The 27305-nt window shown below is 37.8% G+C and overlaps 1 protein-coding gene and 2 long non-coding RNA genes across 3 annotated transcripts in view; 1 reads left to right on the top strand and 2 right to left on the bottom strand.

The window, feature by feature from the left end:
- The window catches only part of LOC124641328 (facilitated trehalose transporter Tret1-like), a 31280-nt gene extending 4184 nt beyond the window's left edge, over window positions 1-27096 (bottom strand). Inside the window, exons 1-3 of the mRNA XM_047179390.1 lie at window positions 26939-27096; window positions 11585-11814; window positions 6703-6872 (exon numbers count right to left, since the gene is read on the bottom strand). Of these exons, the coding sequence (XP_047035346.1) occupies window positions 6703-6872; window positions 11585-11814; window positions 26939-27050 (512 nt within the window). The 5' untranslated portion in view covers window positions 27051-27096. The remainder of the gene's footprint in view (window positions 1-6702; window positions 6873-11584; window positions 11815-26938) is intronic.
- Window positions 929-1651, top strand: LOC124641329. Its single transcript, XR_006985663.1, has 3 exons — window positions 929-1038; window positions 1127-1266; window positions 1403-1651. It is a non-coding gene; the product is annotated as an uncharacterized LOC124641329 (long non-coding RNA).
- LOC124641331 lies at window positions 1955-3259 on the bottom strand. Its single transcript, XR_006985664.1, has 3 exons — window positions 2588-3259; window positions 2301-2499; window positions 1955-2004 (listed from the first exon to the last, which is right to left on the bottom strand). It is a non-coding gene; the product is annotated as an uncharacterized LOC124641331 (long non-coding RNA).
- Window positions 27097-27305: the final 209 nt, after the last annotated feature.

Here is a 27305-nt window from a genome sequence, read left to right as displayed (position 1 = left end):
ATGAGATCACATGCAATATTCAGTCTTAGTTATAACCTAGCTTCTGACAGCAGTTTCAACCGAGCCACGTGGGTCTTTCTCTATAAGTGGAATATCTTACACTGATTTTTTTTTTCAAAATGGCCTAGTGGAGTGTCTTGATATTATTTGAATCAACCAATAAATACACTCTTCAGCTTTAAATAGGTATTACTTGCTTTCGCCAGAAGTTTGACCGATGTGAAAAAGTAGCCCATAGTCTGCCTACATTTATTAAGAATTTCTTCTTCATTAATATTCGTCCAGTTCTTTGCGCTTAAAAAAGACTAACTTACATGCACACACACTCAGAAACTTTGGGCTTGTGAGATAAATAGAGTGATATTCCTTTAAGACTTGGAGCCACATCAGATTTTTTGAAATATATAAAAACAAAATATATAGGTTCTGTAGGTATAGTAAAAGAGCAGTGCAATCTAATGATTATTCTAAAAGCGATGCGGAGGTCATTACGTAACAGGGGGTCTACTCTAATTCACCGAAAAACGAAGTTTCGTACGAAATTTCGCGAACTTCTTACCACGGTTCCATTTCGTTCCGAAATTTCGTACGAACGAAGATTGTTTGACGTTTATTGTCTATAAACCTACTCTAATTCGAAATGCTACGAACGAATATTTGAGTTTGACAGACGAAACTTCGGAATTTTAACCTCAAATTCAACGAAACCAAAAGAGTTATCGTTTGATTTTCGTGTTACTTTTCGTTTTGTGAATTTTGTGTGAAAATTATTCGCAAAGGCTACAATAATGCTTTTAATCAAAGCAGCTTTACGTGAAGATCATGTAGAGCGAAGAAGGAACCGGCAGTGCTTGCGCAATCAATTAAATATTAGCGTAATTCCCGACGTAGAGTTTGTAGGAAATCACAGACTCAGTCGGCAGTTTTTCGAAGGGTTGTGCCCAGGAATTCGTGCCTTTATTACCTCCAAACAATGCACATTGTAATTGCTAGACCTTCTGGAATCGAAAATATTTCCATTCTCTTAACACCCAAGTTGTAAGTATAAGAACTAAACATTAATGATTTAATTGAGGCATTGACTGTTGTTTATTATGATGCTGATCAATCCTTTATTATTTTCCAGATATTATGTGACAGCGATACTATATAACAAATGTGGATGTGTCATTTGGAGGAGCAACACACATGATGCTTATATTTGGAGAGAGTGTGATATTAGAAGCCACTTGGAGGGTCTCCAGAATGAAACAGTTTATCTGTTAGGTATGTTTGACTTTATTGCATTTTGAATATATTTGTACAAGTTGGGACAAAAGCGGTACCCCAAACTTTCACATTTATATTATTAATATTGTGTAGTAGTGTTATTCACATATTTTCATATACATGTGTATTTTAGGTGACTCTGGGTATTCTCTCTAAGGGAGCATATGATGACACCGATAGATAAAGCTGTTGAAGATTCTCTTGAAGGCAGATACAACTTTGCAGAGCTTTGTTAGTGCAAATTTTGGAAAGGAATAGGTAGGACAAAGTTCTACTCAAGCACATCATAACATGCTCCAGAAAAACTGTATGTTTATTGATTTTAAGAATTTGACATGATGTTATTTATTTCCTTTAGAGTTTAATAAAAGAATAAATTATATACTTAAAGTTTTATTTACTATTACCCTGTTTAAACATTACAAATTAATAACAAAGAAATATTAAACACAATTAATGAACACTAACAAAACACTAACAAAATCTTAATTCCTATCCACATATTCCCTTATTGTGTTATGTAGCTGCAACAGGGTAGGACTGATGCCTGCCAATTCGCCCCTGATGCCTACAAGCTCTGCGTTTTGCACCGTCTCTCTCTGTGCACGCTCCTCTTCATATTGATACAATCTGCTTCTTACACCTGTGCTGGCAGATCCTCTGTAGTCTCCTAGTATATAGTAGGCAGTCTCCTAGTAGTAGGCAGTCTCCTTGTAGAGTGTGTATGTCGAGAGGCTGCAAAACAACATTCCAATTTTAGTCAATAGCTCAGAACAACAGCGTAAACAAAATATGGCTAAGACACTTGAATGGGTTAAGTAACAACAAAAAGTTCTCAACTTAACACTTGACCCCTTTAATACCATATGCAAACATAATAAAAAAGATGCAATCATTATTCAATAGTATAATGTTAATCTGTATTCTTTATGAAGAGTATTTCTTATAAATACACTCAAAAAAATGTTATCTATATTGTGCACAATTTATTTACAATAGCATTACTCAATATACCACAGTAAAATACTTACAAGGTGTGAAAGTCGGCATTTTTGTGTCAATGGTGGTGGTACTTAGGCAGCTTTTACAGCTGGACTCTCAGGTTATCTTCCTGGCTGGGTTCAACTATTCAATCTCCCGCGAGCTAAATCTCTATGTTCGTCCAGGAAATTGAGAACGGTTTCGATTTGTTGAGGATTTGCCGAACCCCGTATATGGAGCCATTTTAAACTGAAAATATAAATGATTAGTATTATAAAAGGCAATGGTGTTAGAGCGAAACCAAATATTGCATTTGTATAATATGATATCTACTCACGAAGTTTTTAAATCCAAAACAAAACTTGTTGTGAACCAAAATACAGCAGACGTACGTAGAAGTCGGACTGTAGTAAAGTACGACATAATACTTCCTTAGGGAACTCGTACCTTGGTATAAAAGCACTTGGAAACATGATTTATTAAATACGACACTTGAGAAACACACTTCAGAAAACTTATCAAAGTATTCAAACAAAAAATCTTAAGTCGACCTTGTTATGATTAGATTGTATTATGTAGCTATTTTTGGTTGTCATCCGTGATTACCCATTTTTGGCATGAAATAGTACTCTTCAAATTAGTTGGTTAGCAATGACTGTCAAAGGGTTTTTTTATAGTGTCGAGTCGAAAGTAGTTGAAAATATATTTTTTGCCTGAAAGTTTAGATTGTTTGCATGAATATTACAAGAAATATGCAATGAATCACATTTATAATGTTACATGAATAAGTAAAGCTGAAAAGTTTAATAATTTCAAGTTAAAGTAAAAACCGTAACTTAGTTTAGTCGACATCATAAAAGCCCCACACAATATTATAGATTCCATTCGTTCACGAAAATTGTCTATGGTTCCGAACTTCGTATGCGCATCCGAAAATGAAATAGAGTAGGGTCACTAACGAAACTTCGTTTGAATTTCGTTCGCTATCGAAGTTTCGTTTCGTTGAATTAGAGTAGACCCCCAGAACCTGGTCAAGTATGTTCATTGAACTGCTCGCATAATAATGTTTGTTTACCTATTATCTGTACTGTGATCTTTATTATATCTTTATTCTTAGAACCCCTATCTATTTGATGTGCTCCTAGCCGATTTATCGGCCACGGCGGCTGTTCTCATATAAGGAGATTAGCGCAAACACAGGTGCACTCACTATTCCTTCATTCTCATAGCCTGATGGGAAGACAATCCGACACGACCGGAGAGAGATCAGGCGCAGGACCTGTGCTCTCCGATGCAAGGGTGTATCAATCACTTACTTCCAGGCTCCTAAAGTGTCTAAAACCCATAAAGCGATTTCGGCCCGACCCGGGAATCGAACCTGAGGAGGCAGCACCTCTATCTATATAAATATTGTTAGCTGCCAGTAGTTACAAAGAGGGCAGCAGAGACGAGCGACCATAGACACCTCGCCATTCAGCCGTGCATCTATGCTTGGAGGATTCTTTTTTCGAACGTCATTATGACAAGACATGTTATCGTTTGACAGAATAAGATTTTGCCGCGTTCTTGACTAATCTTAGTTGATTTTCATGTTTAAACTATTTCTTGTAATTTCCTCGTTAAACAAACCTGCTTCTGGTTTTTAAGATCAGAAGTGGGATAGTCTCACTCCCACTATAAAGTTTTTGATTTCAGTTTAGATTCATTGGCACTTTTACTAAGTACGACGCGGTGTAAGGATATCCGCCATTACCGAAGTTTTTGCCGTTCTATTTTTATTTTGTAATGGATTGCAGTGCGTTGCAATCTACGCAACGGTATATTCAAGATGCTTTGAGGTCAGGACCGGTGATCTGTTCTATTGTTTTGATTACACATCGGAAGTAATTATGCTCTTAGCTGTATTTAGTGGAAAAATGTGTAATAATGTACCAACCATTGGTATTGTCACCTATGAGTATTCTGTGTAGCAAAAGCTGAAGTGAAGTTAACTACACGTAACTTATCAAACCGCAATGGTAGTTGTGTTTTCAGCGTTGCTGATACATGATTAGTAATAATGATATTTCTGAGACATAGTTTCAAAGTTATGCCTTGAATTTATTTCTTTGAGAGCGAAAAGCTTTCCAGATTTGACGAAAGATTTTGAAGGTCAGAAGTGGCCGAACGAAATGTATGTCGTAAGTGCTTGTTCGCAGACTTATACACGAGAATGTGTAACGGCCGTGTCGTGGCCCAAGCGCTTCTGTGCTGGTGCTGCTGATTGCGGCACGAGCGCTGCTCTGCCGGTGCTCCTGGTCGCGGCACGAGCGCTGCTGTGCTGGTGCTCCTGCTGGTTCTGTTGGCTTATGCCTTCCGAGTCTGAGCCTCTGGCTTATGGCTTCTGTATGGTCTGAGCCCATGGCTTATGGCTTCCGAATAGTCTGAGCCTCTGGCTTATGGCTTCCGTATAGTCTGAGCCTCTGGCTTATGGCTTCCGTATAGTCTGAGCCCCTGGCTTATGGCTTCCGTATAGTCTGAGCCCCTGGCTTATGGCTTCCGTATAGTCTGAACAACTGGCTTGACTATGACTTGCCTTGACCATGACTTCCGTATATTTTGAGCCCCTGGCTTGACTATGACTTGATTTGACTATGACTTCCGTATAGTTCGAGTATTTGTTCTTGATAACATATTTCTTGCGCTTGAGTGCACGCTTGCACCCACGGTTTAACTAATAAGTAAAAGTAATCGTATTTCTTTTTACAACTAATATGTTTCAGCTTTACACTCCAAACCAGGTTAATAATTTACATGATTTCTTTGTATGTTGTGTGTTTATATGTGTACAACTAATATGTTTCAGCCTTACACTCGACACACTTACACTGGGTGGTATACCAGTGTTCTGTTATTAATTTTGTATCTGTTATTTGATTTAAAGTTGACGTTATTTATTTGCGAGTCACTGGGTGGTATACCAGTGTTCTGTTATTAATTTTGTATCTGTTATTTGATTTAAAGTTGACGTTATTTATTTGCGAGTCACTGGGTGGTATACCAGTGTTCTGTTATTCATTTTGTACTTGTTATTTGATTTAAAGTTGATGTTATTTATTTTTCTTTCTTTAAATGGATTAGTACTTTGTTTGAGGTTTGTAAGTCCTCGAATAATTTTTATTCTGAAAGTGTCATGTGTTCAGGAAAACGATAATGACCACGATAACCATAAACCATGACGAAATTGAGCCATATCCAACTCGCTTATTGAATGTGCAGGTGTTCCGAGACTCAACCAGGCTCACCCAGATCCTGCCGAGGACGTCAGCGTGTCAGGAGAGGCCGTGTTAGCTGCCAGTAGTTACAAAGAGGGCAGCAGAGACGAGCGACCATAGACACCTCGCCATTCAGCCGTGCATCTATGCTTGGAGGATTCTTTTTTCGAACGTCATTATGACAAGACATGTTATCGTTTGACAGAATAAGATTTTGCCGCGTTCTTGACTAATCTTAGTTGATTTTCATGTTTAAACTATTTCTTGTAATTTCCTCGTTAAACAAACCTGCTTCTGGTTTTTAAGAATATTATGTTGTTCCTGCGACTAGCGCGATCAAACAAACAAATAAACACTTCAGCTTCATTATATAAGCTTAGATATTTCTTAGTCATGTTATAGTTATGATTATTGAATACTTCTAGAAAAAATGTTGCTATAATCTCATTATAATTCATAGATATAATAAGCAATTAGCAATCTTTAGTTACGTAACTGGTCGTCTAGGAAAACACGGTAACAAAATGCGATATTAATTGAATCATGTGACTAAATTAATTAATATACAAGACATACATTATCCTCTTGTCAGTAAATCATTGAGTCGTGAATGTGTCCTAGGTGTAAGACAGAATATTCTGGATCATTGATTGTTCAATATCGTTTATTTATTACTAGCTTCCGCCAGCGGCTTCGCCCGCGTGGTGTGTTGATAAAAAGTAGCCCATGTGTTGTTAATCCAGGGCATCACCTATCTACATACCAAATTTCAATCAAATCGGTCCAGCCGTTTTTGCATGATTGAATAACAAACATACATCCATACATTCTCACAAACTTTCACATTTATAATATAAGTAGGATTTATCACCCATCTGCTCCCCTCAATTTCATTGTCATACTTTCTGTCAGTTACAACACTTTTCTATGTCAATGTCAAAGTTTCTCTTATACGAATAATAAAAGCAGTAAATAAAACAGACAAACAATCATCAATTTAGTTTTATTTTTATTCAAATAAAACTGACTTCATCAACGTCATGGTGATAGCGGTATAAGAATCGTTTTATCATATTTTATAAACTTTAAAACGATATCTGGTTACCTTTAATTATGATCACAATTTATGATTTTACATAATATGGGTCCATTGAAACTATGTGTCCTTTTTATTTCAGGTTTGAAAGTCCAAACTCACCTATTCAAAATCAGCAGGGATCCTAAGGCTCCTCTCAGGTCAATATCGCTGATCTCTTTCAAGTAGATAGGCAGGACTATGTAGCAGGATGAGCAGGGTATGCCAGCGACTGCACGAGCCAAGATCAGGGCCCATGGTTCCAGGCACAGAAGTTTAATCTGCCAGTAGATCTGAAAATAGAAGAAAATAAATTATTAGGTGAGCAAGAAGGTTCTAAGCCAGTATGTTTTTACGAGGTCGCTTATGATTTAATATTGTAAATGGCCATGACTTTCATTCATAAATTAAGTAAAGAAAATCGCAAAAAACAAGTGAACGTAAAAAGCGAAACAGCTTTCAAACACAAGACAAAAAACAATAACAATAAAACAGGCACCCAAGAGGGAGACGAAAAAATATCGGACAATAGGTACTAGTAAACGTAGGAAGGAAGGAAACTGTTGAGTTCAATACACTCACCTTTTTTCAGCACCCTACCTCACGCTTGAAGAGATTTGAATAATACTAGCAAATTACTTCTAAACACTACTTAGGGCTTACTGAGACAGAATCTTTATAATTCCGCGTTTGTATCTAACAAAGGCCTTTGACATTGTGAACCAAAGCTGGTTTTAGACTAATTAGCTAAAGAAAAGGTACAAGAATGCGGAAAGACTAGATGTGGTTGATTATTTTATGGTAACATTAGCATCTGACCTAGACTGCCCAAAAGTAGAAAAGACCGGTCTCATATTCTAGGATCTAGCCAGAATCTGAAGAAAGTAAGTCAAATGATAAAGTTTTGATTAAAAAAATGCCTTCATTTGGCCACACTACGAATGGTATCTATGTTATTTAGAGAAAAACTAGCCGCTCATTTTGAGTCCAACTTATGAGAAGCAGCGGGAAGGAACGATCATCATCATCAAACAAAAAACACCAGAAACTGCTAAAGAATTCGTTTAGGTATGTATTTATTTAATAGGTCAAGGTCAATAAAATATGCATATTATGTGGTTTACGCTACCTGACCGTGACTGGTACCAAAAAGAAGACTAATTATTTTTAAGTCATTGACTCTTGGGTATGTGATCAAAATATTGTTCTAACATAATATTATCGGCACCGATCCTATGCGTGGTATGTAAACTATGTACTGTATGTATGTAAACTTTTAAAAACATTATATATTGTTGATCTACCTTCCGACAGCGGTTCAATTCGTATTCCGAGAGAACTTCTTCCCGTACATGGACGAAATCTAGGCTATATTTTTTTCTGATACATAAGTTAATTACTGCCAAATACTTATCATCAAAATCTGTGCAGTAGTAGTAGCTTTAGCGATAAGCTATAAACGACCACACACTGCGCCGACTTAATAGTTGTCCGAAAGTTTTCTTTCGGCCTGAAACCGGCTTATAATAAATACCTCATCTTTAAACTGATTTATAAGCCCAAAAAACTATTGGCCGACTAACGAGGTGTTTTCTTAAACGCGCTAATCTGAAGTCCGATTTGACAAGAACTTTTGGTATTAGATAGCTTACTTGTCGAGGAAGGCAATGAGGTAGTTTTTATCCGGGAGCAGAAAGTAGCTCCCTTTTTGGAATTTGTGAAACCGTGGAGAACAGCTAGTTTCAAAATAAAATGTCACATTACTTTAGCAAGATTCTCAAAAATTTCACACAATATGTATCGTGTAATATTTACAAAGATCACGTCATCTTATTTAACTGATTTAAAACGTCTACTGTTTATCCTAACAATAAGCTACTAACCTAACTGAATAAAAGCATTATGTCATAAAATATTGATCTTTTCTATAATAAATGTGTTAACTATATCTGATTTGGTATTCAATACATTTTGGAAATTTGTATAGTACTTAGTCATTACCATTATGATGGGTGTCAAATTATTGCAGCGTGTTTTGTAATGTTGACAAAATCACGGGACAAAATGGTGACGTAGCATTTGGACAATAAATTACGATACTACTAAATTTTAAATGCAAAAACTAAGGTAGGTTACACTTGATACATTTTCACGCTAAGAGGTTTCATATCATTACAGACAGTCAAAGAACGAAGTACCTAACTACATATCCTGGATTTGTATTAAATATCCGAGTGGAGACATGTTCACCCGCATTATTAGTAGATAGCGTACTTAGCTATTAACAATACTTTTTCTTTGACACTACCTAACCTTGTTAATACCACTGATAATGAAACAAAAGGACCAATTTTACGTCAACGGACAACGGTATCAAACTACGTGCTGTTAACTTAATTTGCTTACTTATTCAGATTTACATACGACTGATAGACTGAGCTATTTAGAGAATAAGTGGAAAGAAAAGAATGTAAAAGATATAATAATAATAAATACATGGAACAATGCTTGAGGAATTATTAGAATCTAGAAGAAAAAGGTAAAAGGATATTTAGGGATCATTACATTGGACCTCAAGGGAATATTACCTCATTCGAATATTTCAATAAAAAAACGTCCGATAGTTATTTTACAAGGAGACGAATTATATCTAAAGTTATTATGAAGTTGAAGAGTTTTTTGTTTATTTGAACGTGCCAATTTCAAGAACTACTAGGCCAATTTGGAACAATGGTTTAGATATCCTTTTCATCGAGGACGGCTAGGCTATAAGGCTACTTTTGAACCAAGATAGGGACGCCGTTCCCACGGGACGCAAATGGAACCTCTGGCTAAAGCTATTCTGTATATTAACTGCCTCGTTGATCTAATGGTCGCAAGCGCGGCTGCTGCGCTTGAGGTCTCGGGTTCGATTCCCGGGTCGGGCCGAAATCGCTTTGTGGGTTTTCTTAAACTTTCACAAAGCAGCCCGTAGTCTGGAAGTTGGTGATTGATTCACCCGTGCATCGGAGAGCACGTAAATGTCGATCCTGCACCTGATCTCTTTCCGGTCGTGTCGGATTGCCGTCCCATCGGGTTATGAGAGTGAAGGAATAGCGAGTGCACCTGTGTCTGCGCAAATGCTCGTGCACTAATTATGTCCTGGGCAGCTAGCTGATCTCCTTACATGAGAACAGCCGCCGTGGCCGAAATCGACCGTGGACGCGCCATTATATTAACTGAACCCACCAAAACTTCAAACAAAATTTAGAATCCAAAACTAAAGTACAAACTAGATGTATTTTTCCTATTTTAATCAAGTTCATAAAAGATAAAGCATAATATACATTCAAATAAGTTTTAACTGTCTTTGTACTCCGACATTGTGTAGCTCACGTAATTTTTATTGTTATTAAAATGAATAGCAATAAAACAGGTCTTGTTGATAACATACATAACATTAACACATGTGGATTTTGTAAAAGGATCTTACAATTATAATACAAGTTAGTTTGAAAATTTAAGACGATGACGAGAAAAAACGTGGGCAGTGGGGCGTTTTCTTTAAAAGTAAATTTGTTTTCATTCCTTCTTTAATGAATCTATATTGTATCTTTCATAATATCTATGTGTAATTACTTATGCCTATTCATAATGGCAGATCGTTCTTTATTTATTGCTTTATACACACACGTGCAAAGAAAGGGCCAAACCTAAAAAGTTTTTGTTATGACCATATAATAGCAAACTTTATATTTTGGATCCAATCAAAGTTTTCAGTACTTGATCTTTGTAATGTGCATAAGTACTAACATTTATCTTCTTACTGGTTTATGAGCTCAAACCAACTATCGATCTACTAAAAGTTAGCAGTGTGCACTCTAGACCTCTTTGAATTATCCCGTGCAAAATTTGTTTGTAGGTGAAGCCGATGTTTTAAACTGAATCCGGATTCATCGTTCTTAGGTAGAAGTAGTTAATTTGACTGTAATTATTTATTTTTTAAACGGAGTCTCTCTGTAATTAACCTCTTGTGGACGTGTATGGAAAAACCAAACGATTAATATTTCGCGTTGCAAAAGTTTGTAGGTAACTCAATTCTACGTGGTTTTATTTATGGTGGTTACACACGAATATGCCTAATTTTGAATATTTGTTACTATTTCAAACAAAAAGTTCTTAACAGATCTTGATGAAACTGTACGGTAATTTACCTCAATCATCAGAATTTATCTCGTTGCGAAGTCGTAACGAAAGAAGCCTGAGATAACATAGTTACCTACTCGGTCGATTCACTATACTGCAGATTCAATTAAAATTCATTGATTGCATTAAAATTCCTTCAATACTAATCGTATCGGATACGTCTAATCACAAATTAGCTTTGGCATACAAAAATTAACGTGTTTGTAATGCGCGTCAATTGTGTTCGGGCACCGTATAATTTTAATTCATTAATATTCGCTCTTATCGCTGCTCAAGCGACGATAAACCAGCTAAGTTTTTTAATCTTGTAATTTGTCAAGGTAGTGAAGCTTGGAGCTAAATAACAGACGTAGTTCAAGTCTAAGGTTAAGCAAAGCAACTCTTGGCGAGGTGTGTAGGCATGTGGATGGGAGATCTTCTGTGTCTAGCAAGGCACATTAAATTGGTGGGTCCAGGCTATCATCGGGCTGCGGGTTGTTCGAAAGAGATACCGCGGCCCTGGTACATAAAAGGCCTATGACGGAACACGACGGTTTTTAGTCAGTAAGAGTCTGACACTCCCTCACCGCTGCTAACCCACAGCGGGAGGGGTCATTTGATGATTTTTGAGGTCGTTAAAAAAAAGGGGGTATCGGGTTGCCTGGTTAACTGACTGTAGAAGGTCAGATTAAAATGGAAGCTAACCCGACGCGCTATGGCTCTTGTCACACAACTTTGCTGCCCTGAATTCAGCGGTACGCAACGGATGATTACCTTCACATTGAACTTCATTTGACTTGCAATTATAATAAAAAAGCATAAATAAAAACAAAAAACTCACAATTAAAGACAGGGTAGTGACGAGCGTCATAAGTTTCCTCCCAAACCGGTCAGTAAGATACCCCATGGGAGCTCCGAAGATGATGGCCGTGATATACGTGACTGAAGCCATCCAGGATATGTCTGAACTGGTGTAGGGCTCCGGAGACGGCCCGTCGGCTGATTGTAGGACTGATATCATGGGGGACAACCAGCCTTGTACCATGCCGAAGCTTAGCAGCGGTATGGTTACTGTGGACAAATAGAACATTTATTAATGGAACATTTATTTAGCTGTAGATTAGAATGGAGTATGCATTTTTGTGAATCTTCGAAGGCTTATTACTCAGGTGTTATTAAGATTTTTACATAGGCAGGATTTCCGATGCAGAATTTTAAAAATAAGTGGGTAGTTTTGATAGGTCATGGGTTATTATAGCTGCTGTATATTATGAGAGTAGACCGTTTTCTGGTAGTAGAATTAAACTATACTACTTTTACAATCTGACGATGACAGTTCACAATATTTTTAATGAATTGATGAAATCCCAAGTCATTGTTTCTGTCATTATTTTGGTACATGTACATGAAGTCTAGAATTGAACGTCCATCTATATATATAAAAATGAAACCCGCTTTCCGTTGTCACGACATAACATGAAAACGGCTTGACCGACTTGGCTGAACATTAGAGGGGAGGTAACTTAGACCCGGGAGAAGGTTTTAGGATAGTTTTTGTCACCATCCGGCTACGGGATGCGGGTGAAACCGCGGGCGAAAGCTAGTTCTCAATATTTTCGGACTTTAACCAGGGCAATTAAGTTGAATTACCTTATTTCAAAAAAATATACTAAAACCTAAATTTTATGAGCATCTCAACCAGCTATGAGAACAATTACATATTTATTAATATCAGAGTTGTTTATTTAACTATGAATGGAACCAGAATTCAAATTAGTTTGTGTGCAGAAGGTCAGGCAAGGTTGCACTAAGCAGTTGATAAAAATATTAGCAGAAGATCCAGCTGTAGATATAAGAATATTGAGGGGGTTCCTATTCCCCTATTTATCCAGTCTACGTACTGTAGACTGCACTTCAGTGGTAACTGCCATGCACCTTAACTCAATAGTATAGTTATCGGCACGAATCTTGAGCGCTGACCTTCATCTGCGCAGAATTGATTTATTAGCAAAGAACCAATCCCGAGTGACGGCTATGACGCAATACGCTGCGGGCCAATCTCCGCTTTAGCCCGCCCCCGCGCCTCACTTCATACCGTAAAAGGGACCCAATAAATTACTTCTGCGCAGGTGAAGGTCAGCGCTCAAGACTCGTGCCGATGATTATAATAAGTACGATTTTCCTATAAAACTGTTACCACTGATCTGAGGTTGACTGTACCTACATTCAAATCGTCTCTTCTGCACTAGACATCAAGAAAAGGCTCACGCACAATGTTTAGGTATGTCTGTGTTCACTTTAAAGAAATTAAATTGACTTATTAATTGTTTAACGTAACTTAGTTTTTCTCTAATTACATAATAAAATTATACTTACAATTCGTTCAAAGTTAAGATTATGAGTATGTATTTAGCACCATTTAACTATAACAATAACAAACGGTGACTTGACAATTGAAAATGGTTCGGTTAACAATACACAAAGAGGAACAGACATACCACACATACCCGGAAGCTGTTGCGTATCCTACAATACTGAACTTCTGCTTAAATTCTTTCTTTATCTTCAATATTTATGTATAAATAGAATCTTTATAAATATGACATAACATTGTAACTAGTTTTATATAAGCATGTTAATTTTACGACGCAGGCGCCGGTGATTTTTCACAAATATTTTTATTCATTGATTTTTATATCGAAGATCAATGTAATTAGATATGAATCATCTTTAGTAAAAAAAGGGTAATATACACTTTTTTTTTTTCAAAAAAGTCACTATTTAAGAATAACGTCGACGCGAATGGATCATATTCTTTTTAAAGTTAATTATGTTGTGGATAATCTATAAAAATAAATTAATTAGGTATATAATTTTCATCATCATCTCAGCCATAGGACGTCCACTGCTGAACATAGGCCTCCCCCTTAGATCTCCACAGATACCTGAAGTGAGACGGATAAGCAAGTTGAAGTGGCAATGGGCTGGCCATATTGCTCGCAGAGCGGATGGCCGATGGGGTCGAAAAGTGCTGGAGTGGAGACCACAGACTAGCAAGCGCAGCGTAGGATGTCCACCAACAAGGTGGACAGACGACCTTATAAAGGTCGCCGGAAGACGCTGGCTGGACTAATTATCTAGTATCCTCAGCTAGTAACATTAACTGTGTTATTCTGAATAATTTATGAACATACATAAATTTCCTCAGAACTAGTTAAATGGTAGTCGTTAAAAATACTGAATTATGGGTAATAACAAACATAACAAAGAGACTTTTTCCTTAAAAATCCAGTATAAAAATAAGAAATTAAAACAAATCAGTTACGTAGTTTTTAAGCTGACAGTGTAACTTAACGTCAACTTATTTATATCTCACGGTATTACGCATACACATACAAAATACAGGAAACGTAGTTATAATCTAGAAATACACAAGTTGGCATCAGTTCAAGTTCAATGTCGATCTTAACTGAGATAACGTTTACTTAGTAAGAAATCTCTTCAGTGAGTTGAGTAACTTATGATGACTTTATCACAAAAACAAAAAACTAGTTTACATTTCTGAACTTAGCCATTTGACATTTTATACAGGTGCACAAAGTTCCCACGGGACGCGGGTGGGACCACGGGGAGCAAATAATGTTCAATAAAAATAAATTAATCCTTCGTCAGTCGTATAAAGAACCTAACTAAATAATTACTTTGTTTTGGTTTTTGAAACTGGAAGTAGGTAGGTAGTCCCTGATCGAAAACCAAAGGCAGATAATTAAAAATTAAGGAAAAGATAAAACCCAAATCAATCAAAAACGTTTTTGATAACTTCTCTGAAGCTTATTTATGTAAACGAAATCTAAAAAAGAAGATTCCATATTTAAATAATAATGACATTTCATTATGGTCTTAATTTTTTTTTATCAGACAGAGACAATCTAACATACAGCCTCTAATGCACCTGCTTAGTTACCAACCTTGTAAGTTCAAACTATTTTAATCCCATCTCGTTGCAATCGGCTGATTATCTTCGAAGCTAAAAATAAACTGTAGCTAGGAATGCCACCTGACATCAGACTATGGAGTAAGGAAAAATGAGTGGAGGTGCCATAATGCAGGTAGGCCAGGCACCTTCGCCTATGTCAAATACGTTGGGAATGAACGAAAAGATCAGTTACTAGTGAATTAACTAGGAATTCTGGTTTTATTTGAGACATCTGTCAACGATTTTTGGTATAGTTATCGGCACGAATCTTGAACTCTGACCTACATCTGAGAAGTGATTTATTAGCAAAGAACCAATCCCGAGTGACGGCTATGACGCGATGCACTGCGGGCCAATCACCGCTTTAGCCCGCCCCCGCGCCTCACTTCTCCTACCACAAAAGGGACCCAATAAATTACTTCTGCGCAGGTGAAGGTCAGAGCTCAAGATTCGTGCCGATAACTATATTACAAAGAATGAGCGGGTTAAAGAAGGTGTATAAGGGCGGAGACAGTAACGTAACGTTGCTCGACATTTTTGCGCGCTATTTTCTTATGAGATTGTCCGTTATGGTATCTCCGCTAGTCATTTTGTTCTCCATGCATCAGACAAACTGGAATTGCTGTACAACTAGATATTAATGAATGGAGACTTAATTACTTCGAACTAGTTGATGTTAAGACGTTTTGTCACGAAACTGTTCATTCATACTGGTAAAACAGGGTACTTTGTAAAAAGTAACTCATAAGTATTGAGGTTAAATTTTTTGGTAGAAGTGAAGATAATAGGTACTGTTGGTTGAGGACTTTCTTATGATAAAAGAGCATACCTTGGTTAGAATGGCGATTACCTTACTGCTTTGTTAAAACTAGATTAGTTTCTATGAATTAAAGGCCTCGTACAGTCATGTTTTTAGAAACGTAATAGGTACCTATTTATATACATGTACGCATGTAAGTAAATACTCATATACATTCTCATAAGAAAAACCCACAGTGTGATTTTTTCTTAAATTATAGTTCCATTTGAGCATTGTTTGTTTCCTGTTTTTAGCCTTTTTATCATCCCACTACTGGTTCCTCTTATACGGAGATGGATTGAACGTAGTAGCGCCATTTGTTCATTCGTTTCTGTGAGAAAACAAATTCGATTTACCTAAGTGTCAGCTACTACGCAAGCTAGTAGGATCAAGCCAGTTTAAAAGGACTGGATGCGCTACATATCATGTTGTTCACAATAAAAATTGTTATGCAGGGTTTTTCTCACGTGATAGCTTGCATTCAAAATAAAACAAAAACAACTTTGTTTACGATTTTTAAACCGTATTTTTATGCAAGTTGACTGTCATGGACGATTTAAGCCATGACGCATCTTAGACCAGTTCTGACCTCCCTTATGGCACCTACTTTAATGCTATGTTATGTTTAAGGCAAACCATGGTACCTAACTGCCCTTAATATTACGCCCTAGCTCCTGCCAGCGGTTTCACCATAGACAACAAAATGACTAACAGAGTTGTCATAACGTAAAATCTCCTTGTAGGTCAGGCAATGTACGGTAGGCGTAATCAATTACTAGAACTAAGCAGACGTTCGGGTTCCTTGTCAAATCAAAACCAATCTGTCAGAGATTGATCTTGATTGATTGGTGATTTAATTTGAAAACAAAGGGAGGTTTCCATAGATGGCGCCCCATTCTTAGGAGATCTTGCATTATGACATCTCCGCTAGTCATTTTGTTCTCCATGAATAGGACTTTTAAATGGCAGTTTAATGATAGTCAAATGAGTACCAATGAATAAACTGCATATCCAATTTCCGTAACGACAGTCAATTTTAACAATTGTTTAATAAGCCCTTTATAATCCCTAACTGTAGTTCAGAAATGCAATAGTTAACCGAACAATTTTCAATGATAACCGTTCCTAATGATCCACTGATCAATAGCATAGTTGGCTACTACAATACTTAAATGATGAGAAAATTATGAAAAAATAGGTATAAATACTGCTTTTAAAATGACAGATATTGTGAGAGAGCACGAATGCACTATAAAGTTTGGTTTTGACACGCGATTTTACGATAAATAAGTAATATTACTGAATAGATGGACAAGCTATATCTTGGACACCAATGGCTGATAAAAAGGTGAAGGAGAACATCTTGAGGAAACCTGGACTGTAAAGTCTGAAATCACCAACCCGCATTGAGCAAGCGTGGTGATTAACGCTCAATCCTTCTCCATATGAGAGGAGGCCGCAGCCCAGCAGTGGGACGATATAAAGGCTGTTACAGTTCAGTACAGATGGACAGACTGCACTCAAAAAACTTCTACCCACTTCATTTAAAATAACATTTATAAATAAACACGGAGTTAATCCAACTTTAGCTTACTAACAGCCAGTTTCTTCATCAAAAGTTAAAGCCAAAGTAAAAGTCAAAGTAATGTCTAAAGTAAAAGTAACGGTCAAATTCAATTTTTCTATTAGTTTTGCTGTCACTTTAGCCTTTAGACATTACTTTAACTTTAACTTTTGATGAAGAAACTGGCCGTAAGTATTACCTGGATTAAAGAATGCAGTCAAAAAACAAAACACAAATCGAAACAGTCACTCGACACCTGTTGTTGGGAAAAGAAGAGGTAAAATATAATATTTCCAAAAATAAGACTAATCATATTAGGTACCTATATCCCTTACATTAAGGCCATTTTAACATTTGGTACAGTACAGACAACTAGGTACCTACTGGTGACTGCACTTTAATTGCATAATTAAATGAAATGGCGTAAGTTTAATTGCTTTCAATTTCCTACAAGTAGGTAACTTATGCTCTACCTAGGCCCTTTTGTTCGCTTGTTATTTCAATGACGCTTTTTATCCGGGTGTGCCATGAAGTTGACATGGGATGTAGTTAACACCGCTGGCTGGTGGAAGCTACTCATTGAGTTATTCATACTCAGTGTAGTAATAAGTTATACGTAGCAGTATTATATACAAGTTATAGCTCGGGGTACGCGAACTAATGAATAAAACGTTGGAAATGTGTAAAAAGGACGTATAATGAGTAAAATATATAAGTGTAAACAACAATGGGAGGACAAGACAAAACTTAAACATGGAAAACACTAGCTAAACACGACTTATAGGGGTGGCGCGCGGCAGCGCGCGCGCGTGTTGTTGCTGACGGAGCGGGTCGCGGACTAACTAGACTTTTGGACTGGCGGGCGGCGGGGACGCAGCACCCGCCGCGCGCCGGTTCGAAGCGGATCGTGCGCGTCTCTTGCGCGCCGGGCGTCGACGGTTCGATTGGAGCGCGGGGCGAAACCTATGTTTCGAATTTTGACGCGCTATATCCTCCCCCTCCAAGTCGGTGGAAGGCTCTGAAACCGACTTGGAAACCTTGACCCTAGGGGGCCTGCCCCTCCTACGAGAGTCAACGACAGCCTCACCGCTGCCGACGTAAGGGGTCAGGAGGTTGGCATGGTATTTACCCCGCGGTAAATCATTTTTGTCAACGATCTCAAAAATCGTCGGTGAAACAACACTTTTTATCTTGTAAGGACCTTCACGCCTGGGTGCAAACTTACTTGTGAAACCCTTGGCGGCCTGACTCAATCGATGGCTCTCCACGAGGACGAGGTCACCAACTGAGTAACGCGAACTAGCGTCTGTCCTAAGCACGAATGGTTCCTCGAAGTTACGCTGGCGGAGTATGGGACTGGTGGAAAGGCGCACCTTCAGTCCCTCGAACGCGCACCGTTCGGACTCCCCCCAGTGCCAGCGTCGATCCTTCTTCAAAGGAGATACATGATACGGTGGGCTAGCTATGGGTGTGGCATCTCCTGTGTCGATGCGATGGACTGCAAAATCAGTCGGTCCTCCCCCTGGAGCGGAAATGTCTGCATTGACATTCAGAAGGTCGGACAATCGCGGACGTTCAGTCGCGTCAAGATGTGAGCCCTCGTCCTCGCGAAGACCCACAGACGAACATGACAGGGATAACGCGCTTGGTTCATAAATAATGGGCTGAGGGGCCCGATTATCACGCAAATACCACTCATCACGACAGAAGTCTAATACCATGCCAGCATCCCGTATGAAATTCATTCCTAATAAGCTATCTGTAGCATTAGGTAACATAAGAAAAACAACATTCAGTGTCACCCCGCGCACAGTTACATTTACTTGCGCTGTTTCAACAATTTGCGCACAAACTCTGCCATCGGCATATTTTAATTCAGTAAATACATTGGTAAATGTTTGGCCGTTACTAACTAAGTGCGCTCTTAGCGAAACACTACCGATGCAATGTTTAGCGCCAGTGTCCAACACTAATCTACCGATAACACCGTACACTTCCACTTCTAGAATCGGTCGCACTCGCGAATCTAAGCGCGTATCACTCGCGGACACTGATTGAAACACTGATGGTGACACAACACTTTTCTTTTCTTTACACGCCGGACAGTTGGATCGGATGACTCCGGGTGCTCCACACCCGAAGCATGTGATGGTCGGCGTCGGCGCAGGCGCGGATGACGCCTTAACATCGGCGGCCTTCTGCTTGGCTAATTTCTGACACGCCTCTTTCAAATGGCCAAACTGCTTGCAGTAATTACATTGAGGCCGGGCCTTAGAAACAGAGGCCGAAGATCGAACGAGCGAAGACGGGGCGGCGGCTGAGGTCGACGGCTTAACCTCAGCAGGAGCGGGGCGCGGCCGACCCTCGTCGAGAATGTCCTCGACACGGCGCGCTTCCGCTACCAACTCCGCAAACGTACCAAAGCTGGAGCGGGCCACCTTCTCTCTAATACGATGTTGCAGGAGCCCGTAAACCATATCCAGCTGTACCACCTCTGACAGAGAAGACGGTGGTAACTGGGCTATCAGCGCCCTAATGTGGCACACAAATATGTCGGTGGACTCGTCGTTACGTTGCTCACGCTCAAAGATTTTCCTATAAATTTTATGAGGCGGTAATCTTGGACCGAATGTAGCCTTTAATGCTTCGACGGCATCATGCCAAGTGTAAGTAGTCTCTTTAACACCCTGCCACCACGTGGCGGCAAGCCCCGTTAATAACATGGGTAACCCACGCAGGGCGTTAGCGTCGTCGACACGCACGCACTCCTTGTAGGTCTCGACGGCGTCAATAAATGCAAGGACGTCGCTCGCTTTGTCCCCATCAAAGCGCGCAGTACACTTCGCGAAGTGGCCAGAATAAACAGGTGTACATACAGGATCGCGACGATTACTTAACCTCTCGATGAGCAGCAGCAGCTGGTCAGTGGTCATGGCCACCGGAGCAGAACCAGCGACAGCTTGCGCGTTCTCCATTTGTGCAGGAGCAGCGCCGCGCGGATGAGAGTCCGGCGCAGGCGCGAGCGGCGGCGCCAAGTCCTCAGACTGGGCGGCGGCCGAAGCCGGGCTCGCTGCACGCGATCTCGTTAGAACCATTATTCGGAGCTAACGCGTACACACGTCGAATAAACAATAGTCCACGTTGGCACCGCACCGATAAACACGACGCGAAACAAGTACCAAACGACGTACACAAAAGTCTCTTAGGTACCCTAGGTCACCGACACAACCTAGGTTTTTCCAATGCGTAAAAGTTCACGTTGATACCGCACTAACATACAGCAGTACGAAACAAGTACCAACAAAGTTCAACAAGTACAAACAGTTAGGTACCCTAGGTCACCGGCACTATCTAGGCTTTAAAACGTAGGTATTAAAGTTCGCGTCGGCACCGCACTACACACCGCAGTACGAAGCAAGTACCGGAAAAATACACGAACGTCACTTAGATATCCTAGGTCACCGCACTACCTAGGTCCTAGAATGTACTAAAGTTCGCGTCGGCACCGCACTACACAACGCAGCACGAAGCAAGTACCGGAAAAATACACGAACGTCACTTAGATATCCTAGGTCACCGCACTACCTAGGTCCTAGAATGTACTAAAGTTCGCGTCGGCACCGCACTACACATCGCAGCACGAAGCAAGTACCGGAAAAGATTGAGTTGAGTCCGCGGAACACACTAACCCGTGTTAACAGTTCGTCACGCAACTTAGCACTCTCTAGTGTTCTCTCGTAAATAATATTGATGCGTCGCGTCGATCGAACGCCCAAATCCGTTACCATATATGGTAATGTTTCGAACGCGAAGCACGCTTGGCTCCGCCTAGCCTCCCCCCGCCTCTTCAGCCTCCCCGGCGCACGGCGGTGGTAGCGAATATACCGGACGAACCAAGCCTAGCGAGCGCGTAGCGTACCTACGCGATATTATTTACGACAACTAAAGTTCTTGTTTTTAAACACTGATTTTACCGAATTACACAATATACACATTTAATGTTCCAAAACTGTTATGTAATGCAAAAGTGAACACAAATTAACACTGATTCACTGCGTCACGTTGGGCTGCCAGTTATAGCTCGGGGTACGCGAACTAATGAATAAAACGTTGGAAATGTGTAAAAAGGACGTATAATGAGTAAAATATATAAGTGTAAACAACAATGGGAGGACAAGACAAAACTTAAACATGGAAAACACTAGCTAAACACGACTTATAGGGGTGGCGCGCGGCAGCGCGCGCGCGTGTTGTTGCTGACGGAGCGGGTCGCGGACTAACTAGACTTTTGGACTGGCGGGCGGCGGGGACGCAGCACCCGCCGCGCGCCGGTTCGAAGCGGATCGTGCGCGTCTCTTGCGCGCCGGGCGTCGACGGTTCGATTGGAGCGCGGGGCGAAACCTATGTTTCGAATTTTGACGCGCTATAAAGTGTTTAATTTCTTTCGACTTATTTGAATATTTGTTGCAGCAACAGCACGGATACACGATTCATTCCACGTTTGTTGATGCGTTGCCTTACGGAATGCGTTTCCACTGGTATCGAGTGACAATTGTTTACGAATTGAACAGTAAAGAACAATCGCTTAGCCAATGGTAGAAGTTTGAATGTGATTGAATGCAGTTACAGGGTAAAAATCCCGTAAAAATCAACTACTAAAATATATATCGTTAAATAGGATATCTAAATAATAAATAAGTAAGTCCTCTAAAACAAAGGCAACTCTCAAAAACTGCAATCTTTTATAAGTTGGCAAAATTTTGCCGAGTGTAGCAATTTTGCTTCTCGATCTAAATCATCATTATCATCTCCGGAGCCTTTTCCCAACTATGTTGGGGTCGGCTTCCAGTCTAACCGGATCCAGCTGAGTACCAGCGCTTTACAAGGATTGACTGCCCTATCTGACCTCCTCAACCCGGGCAACCCAATAGGTACTAGTCTGACGCCAGTCTAACCAAGGGGATTAGACAGGCGTCAGACTTACTGGCTTCTGGCTACCCGTAAAGACTGCCAAGGATGTTGCCGGGACCTGCACTTTATGCCATCCGAAACCCGTTTCTCAATCTAAGTCTAAAGTACTAAAATAAAAAATTTGACCCTCCATGACCTCAATGACGTTTTATTTAAGTTTTCAATATATTAAGCTTTCGTCATTTTTCACGTCTACTCAACATTCGTCGATCTAACGAGGAAGTGTGACAATTATTACAATGGGACTATTTGTATTTTAGATTCTACCAAATTAATATTAGGTATCACTTTTGTTTGTGTAAAGAAGAGGTATTAAAAAAAAACACTTAATCTGTTTTTTCTATTTTATCATTTACCTCCGAAGCAGGTGTTCTCAACATTTTTGAAAATATAAAAACAACGTCAGATTTCCAAAAAAAATGCGTTCTAAAATCAACTCGTGCCAGTTTATTGCACAAAAAACTGGTCAAAGACAATAAATAAAGTTTGAAACCTGTTTGGTTTGATAAGGAAAGGTCCCTGCAAATTGGCGCCATCGGATATTTGGGATTTTACGTTTAGTTAGTGCGATGAACTCGTTTTAATAATATATTAATGCAGTGAGAAAAACCAAACTAAAATGAAAACAGTAATAAATAGACACCTGCTACCTGTTAAGAAAAGAAGAGGTAAAATATTTCCAAAAATAAGACTAATCTTATTAGGTACCTATATTTAAGACCATCTTGATATTTGGACCACTATGTACCTACTAGTTACTGTAGTATATATATATTTTTTTCTTTATTAGAAAAGAAATACTAATAATACTATTATTTTATTATAATTGCATATTTGTACCCCTCCAGGCCATAACATCATAACATGGCGATCTGTAATTTAAAAATAAGACCTTCAACTTCATGCCTGTGCTACGTTACAAAAAAAAATTGATTTGATATGCATAATTATATATGAAACTAGCCGTTTTCCCGCGGTTTCACCCGCGTCCCGTGGGAGCTACTGCCTGCATCGGGATAAAATATAGCCTATGTTACTCGCAGATAATATAGCTTTCTAATGGTGAAAGAATATTTAAAATCGGTCCAGTAGTTTTTGAGTTTATCCATTACAACCAAACAAACAAACAAAGTTTTCCTCTTTATAATATTAGTATAGATAACAAAGTTCATTTTTTTCGTAACTTATGCTTTACGCCCTCAAAGTCTCAGAGACCAAAAAAAAAAAAAGAGAAAACAAAACCAAACCAGAGTTTGACACTCGACAAACCAAGGTCATTAACCCCGGACATTTGTTTACATTAACTCTATAAATAAACCATAGATGACATACTATAAAGAATTCCCCATAAAACAAACTATGATTATCAAAAACTTTCACTTAATAGGAGATAGTACGATGTTCTACGATTAATGAAGACATTATGCGAAGAAATTTGGAGACAGGCATTTTTTAAACCAGTTAATTTATTGACCTACATTATAATATTGAGGTCTGTAAGGTTTTCGCTAGTTTGCACGAGTCTTTTGTAACTGGTTTGAGCGTATTCGCGGAAATGGCACGTGATCGGTAAAATGCAGTAGCGAGGGTAAAGATGATCTTTTAAATAAAACAATACGGGACTTTAAATATAACGATTTTTGTTTCTTTTTTTGTGATAAGTATTATGATTTAAAAAATATTGAATAGTATAATTGTACATTATATTAATAAGTTAACTGTAATAGACAGCTGTGTTGCTCGGAAGTTTGTTTTTCACCGCTTCTTCTTTCCAGCCATAACACTAGGAAGTGGTTAGCATTATTTAATAAACGATTTTCACCTTGATTTTGATTGTGTAAGTAGTTGAATGGTAATGAATAATTTTTTGAAAAGTGTCAATAAGTATATCAAAATAGGTCAGTGTTTTTTTATTATTTTCGAAGCTTACCTACACTTTTGCGAATTAAAACTTAAGTTTAATTTACTCATAACTTACGAGCGATTACGTATGAGATTGACAAGATGTATAAGCGCAGGTGTACGCGAGACACAATTGATTTTCTATTGTTTTATAATTAGTGGTATACAAGCAGTTAAATCCATAAAATCACGTTAGCAATTTGACACAAATTGTTCTCCAACCAAGCTAAAGTAATGTTTATTTGTGTCAGTTAAGTCAAGGACCCTATACTTTACAGGGTCTTTAAATTTTCCTTATTTACCTACATTTACATAGAAATCAATCTAGTTAATTCATGGTTTAAATAAACTACTATAAAAGGCCATAGCATCTTATTTCCGTAAGCATGGCAATCCATTCCACTTATAGTAAAATTCCATGGATAGATATATATATTTAAAGCATTAGCTTCCACCCGTGGTTACGTCTGCCTCCCGTGTTAAGTACCTACTTCGTATATCCGGATAAAATAAACCTATAGCCTTACTCGATAAATAAGTTAACCAACACTGCGATAACTTTGCCAATCGGACTAGCAGTTCCTGACTTTGGCGCATTTAAGCACGCACGCAAATTCTTCCCGCATTTTTCTCCGCGTCCCGAGGGAACCACTTTCCGTACACCGATAAGATAAGTTCATTCCAAAAGTTAAATAATGTCACTTTCTTTTGGCAAAAACATTTTCTAAATCAGTTCATTACTTATTATCCAGTGAATACCCCTTCAAAAGTCTCAAACTAACCAACCTTTCACCTCTAAATATTAGTGAGTATAGTATAATCAAGTTGGAACCTTCAGTAATGTTCTACCGCAGTTATTCTGCCATGAACTTGATCGTACTCTTGAACTCGGGTTATGTTAGCAAGCAATTAAAGCAAGCTATTAATGAACTACTGATTACAGAGCGCTCATGAATTTATATCGTTTCAGACTTTTAAGTGATGTGAAACTTGGCTGATTAGTTTGATTTTACTACACGTATGAATTTTTTGAAAATCATAAGAATCTAACTTCCGTGCACTCGCATAAAAAGTTGTCTTTCTATTTCTGTCAGTAAGAGATCTTTTTCAAATCGCTCTAATATACCTATAAAATTAGTAAATAAATACTTAAAGATATAAAATAAATAAAATAAAATATCTCTATAATGCAATTCAAAGTTCAATAAAAACTTGCAGACCGAAAACTTTCCTATTGTTTTTGGATTTTTCGCCACTATTTTTATTCTAAATTATTCACGAATCATATTATGTTCTTATTTTATTTAAATTTAGGTAATCTGAATATTGTTACACAATCCACGAACATTTTGCTTATTTTTCGTAAACTTCTAAGTGAATAAGGAAGCAAGTAATTTTAGTAATTAGTTTTAATGTCATTTTTAAGCAAAAACTTTAGTATAATTTATAATATTTTAATATGTAGTTACACTGGTATTTTTGTCATCAAACACTTCAATGTTATTAAGAAAAATTAAGTTATTATTTTCAAAACGATGTAAGTAATTGTATAAACGACAGTGTTTTTTTTAAATCGAGAACACATTAGAGATAAAAAAAAGTTTCGAAGCATTTAGCAAACTTCTGGATATCTACCATAATACACTTGAAAACCTTGAATTCAATATTAATTTCAGGCAGAAAATGGTGAACACTTAAGAACATAACTTTTGATAAATCATCATTGAGCTTAATTTTCAACGAATTTCTTCATAAGTCTAGTATCCTTTTGTATTTTCCCACTGCAGGATATTTCCTTATACAGAGGAGTGAGCTTCAATCACTACGTTTACTGTTAGACGAGTTCAAATTTTCTCACATTTTCCGAGTTTGAAGATGTAGCCTTAAAACAAAGGTGCCTAAGATAAGCCACTGCTCTGAATGAGAAATTCATAAAACTGTTTTTCCGTTCGACTTCATTCATCGATACTTCGATTTTTATTGTATTAGGTATTACAATTCTTATCGTATACCTTTCCTTTTGTAAATATTTTATTGTTTTCTATTTATATTTGCGTACAAAAGTATTTGTGAGTGTCCGGTTGTCTTAAACGTAAATATATGTAAGTTCATACCTTTGTTTTGATAAAAAATAATAATGAAATAATAAGATTCATTTGTTTGAATCATAATGGATAAATATCGATTGTTATTTTGCATGGAGTAAAACCTTGCATTGATTGGATTCTGTTCGAAATAATATAAAAATAATAGAGTGCAATACAAAAAGGTAAGATTCATTTGTTTCAAGCCAACAATAAACGTCACTGTTCCTAAAACAATATACTATGAATTTTTACTTTCAAGTTTCAAAGTAGTAAACAGTTTTTTTTTAAACCCTTTTATGTTGTCAGTGGAAATGGGCCTCAATCATAAAGGATAAACTTTTGGTTATTGAAAATACTTTTGCAAATAAGTAAATGAGCTAATTTAAATAAAGTATAAGTACAGGTACCTCCGGAGAAAATATAAGTAGATATACCCTCTTAATATAAGTTGTTTTTCGAGTGTTTTTCGTCCTGCAGGTAATTTAAAATTAAAGTAGGTAAGTATTAAGTATTTCAAAGATAAAAACTTATTAGTATTCTCAGAACAAACTTAGTGTCGAATTTTAAATTGTTTAAAATGTCAATTGCATTTATTTCTGCATGCTCGGATTTTTAATAGATCACGTTTAAAAACATGCTGACGTCATTGTTAGCGTATTTTTTTTAATATTTCTGGACTTGAGTGCATTTGAAATTTTAATTTCGATAGGTAAGACTTCCAAAAACTTGAGATTTTATTTATTTTAGCTTCGCGATACTACCTACTGTTTTAGTTTCTATTTTATTTTTCAATAATTGTTGCGCCTGCTACGAATTACAACACAATTAATTTTTATTTCTTTACTTACAGAAAAAATACCCTAAAAATTAATAAATAAAATATAAAAACTACTCACTAATTGTAGCGAAAAAATATTGATTTATCCTCGTCCCATTCATCCATGTTATTCTCGTAATTAAGAAATTCATTTTAAAAAACACACTGTTTGACACAGGTCTGGAACGCATACAGCCTAGCACGACGAAGGCTTTGCACGAACTGCCAGCAGCGATCGGATTCACAACAAATTGATGTTTTATTTACACGATGCTTCAAACTAGAATATGATACAATTATTTACAAACTTTGAAATCGTAACTTCGATAATTTTAACGTAAATAAATGACTTTGGTTGTATTCATTGTGTTGATTGAAAGAAAATGGCGTCACCGTTTTGGCGGGTTACGATTTTTTATTGTTATTTTAGGAAGGTGGGTAAGTAT

The sequence above is a fragment of the Helicoverpa zea genome, chromosome 22 (genome assembly GCF_022581195.2).
Source record: "Helicoverpa zea isolate HzStark_Cry1AcR chromosome 22, ilHelZeax1.1, whole genome shotgun sequence".
Classification (NCBI taxonomy): domain Eukaryota; kingdom Metazoa; phylum Arthropoda; class Insecta; order Lepidoptera; family Noctuidae; genus Helicoverpa; species Helicoverpa zea.
Note: the sequence above shows the minus strand (reverse complement) of the source record. Positions and strands in the feature narration are given on the sequence as shown.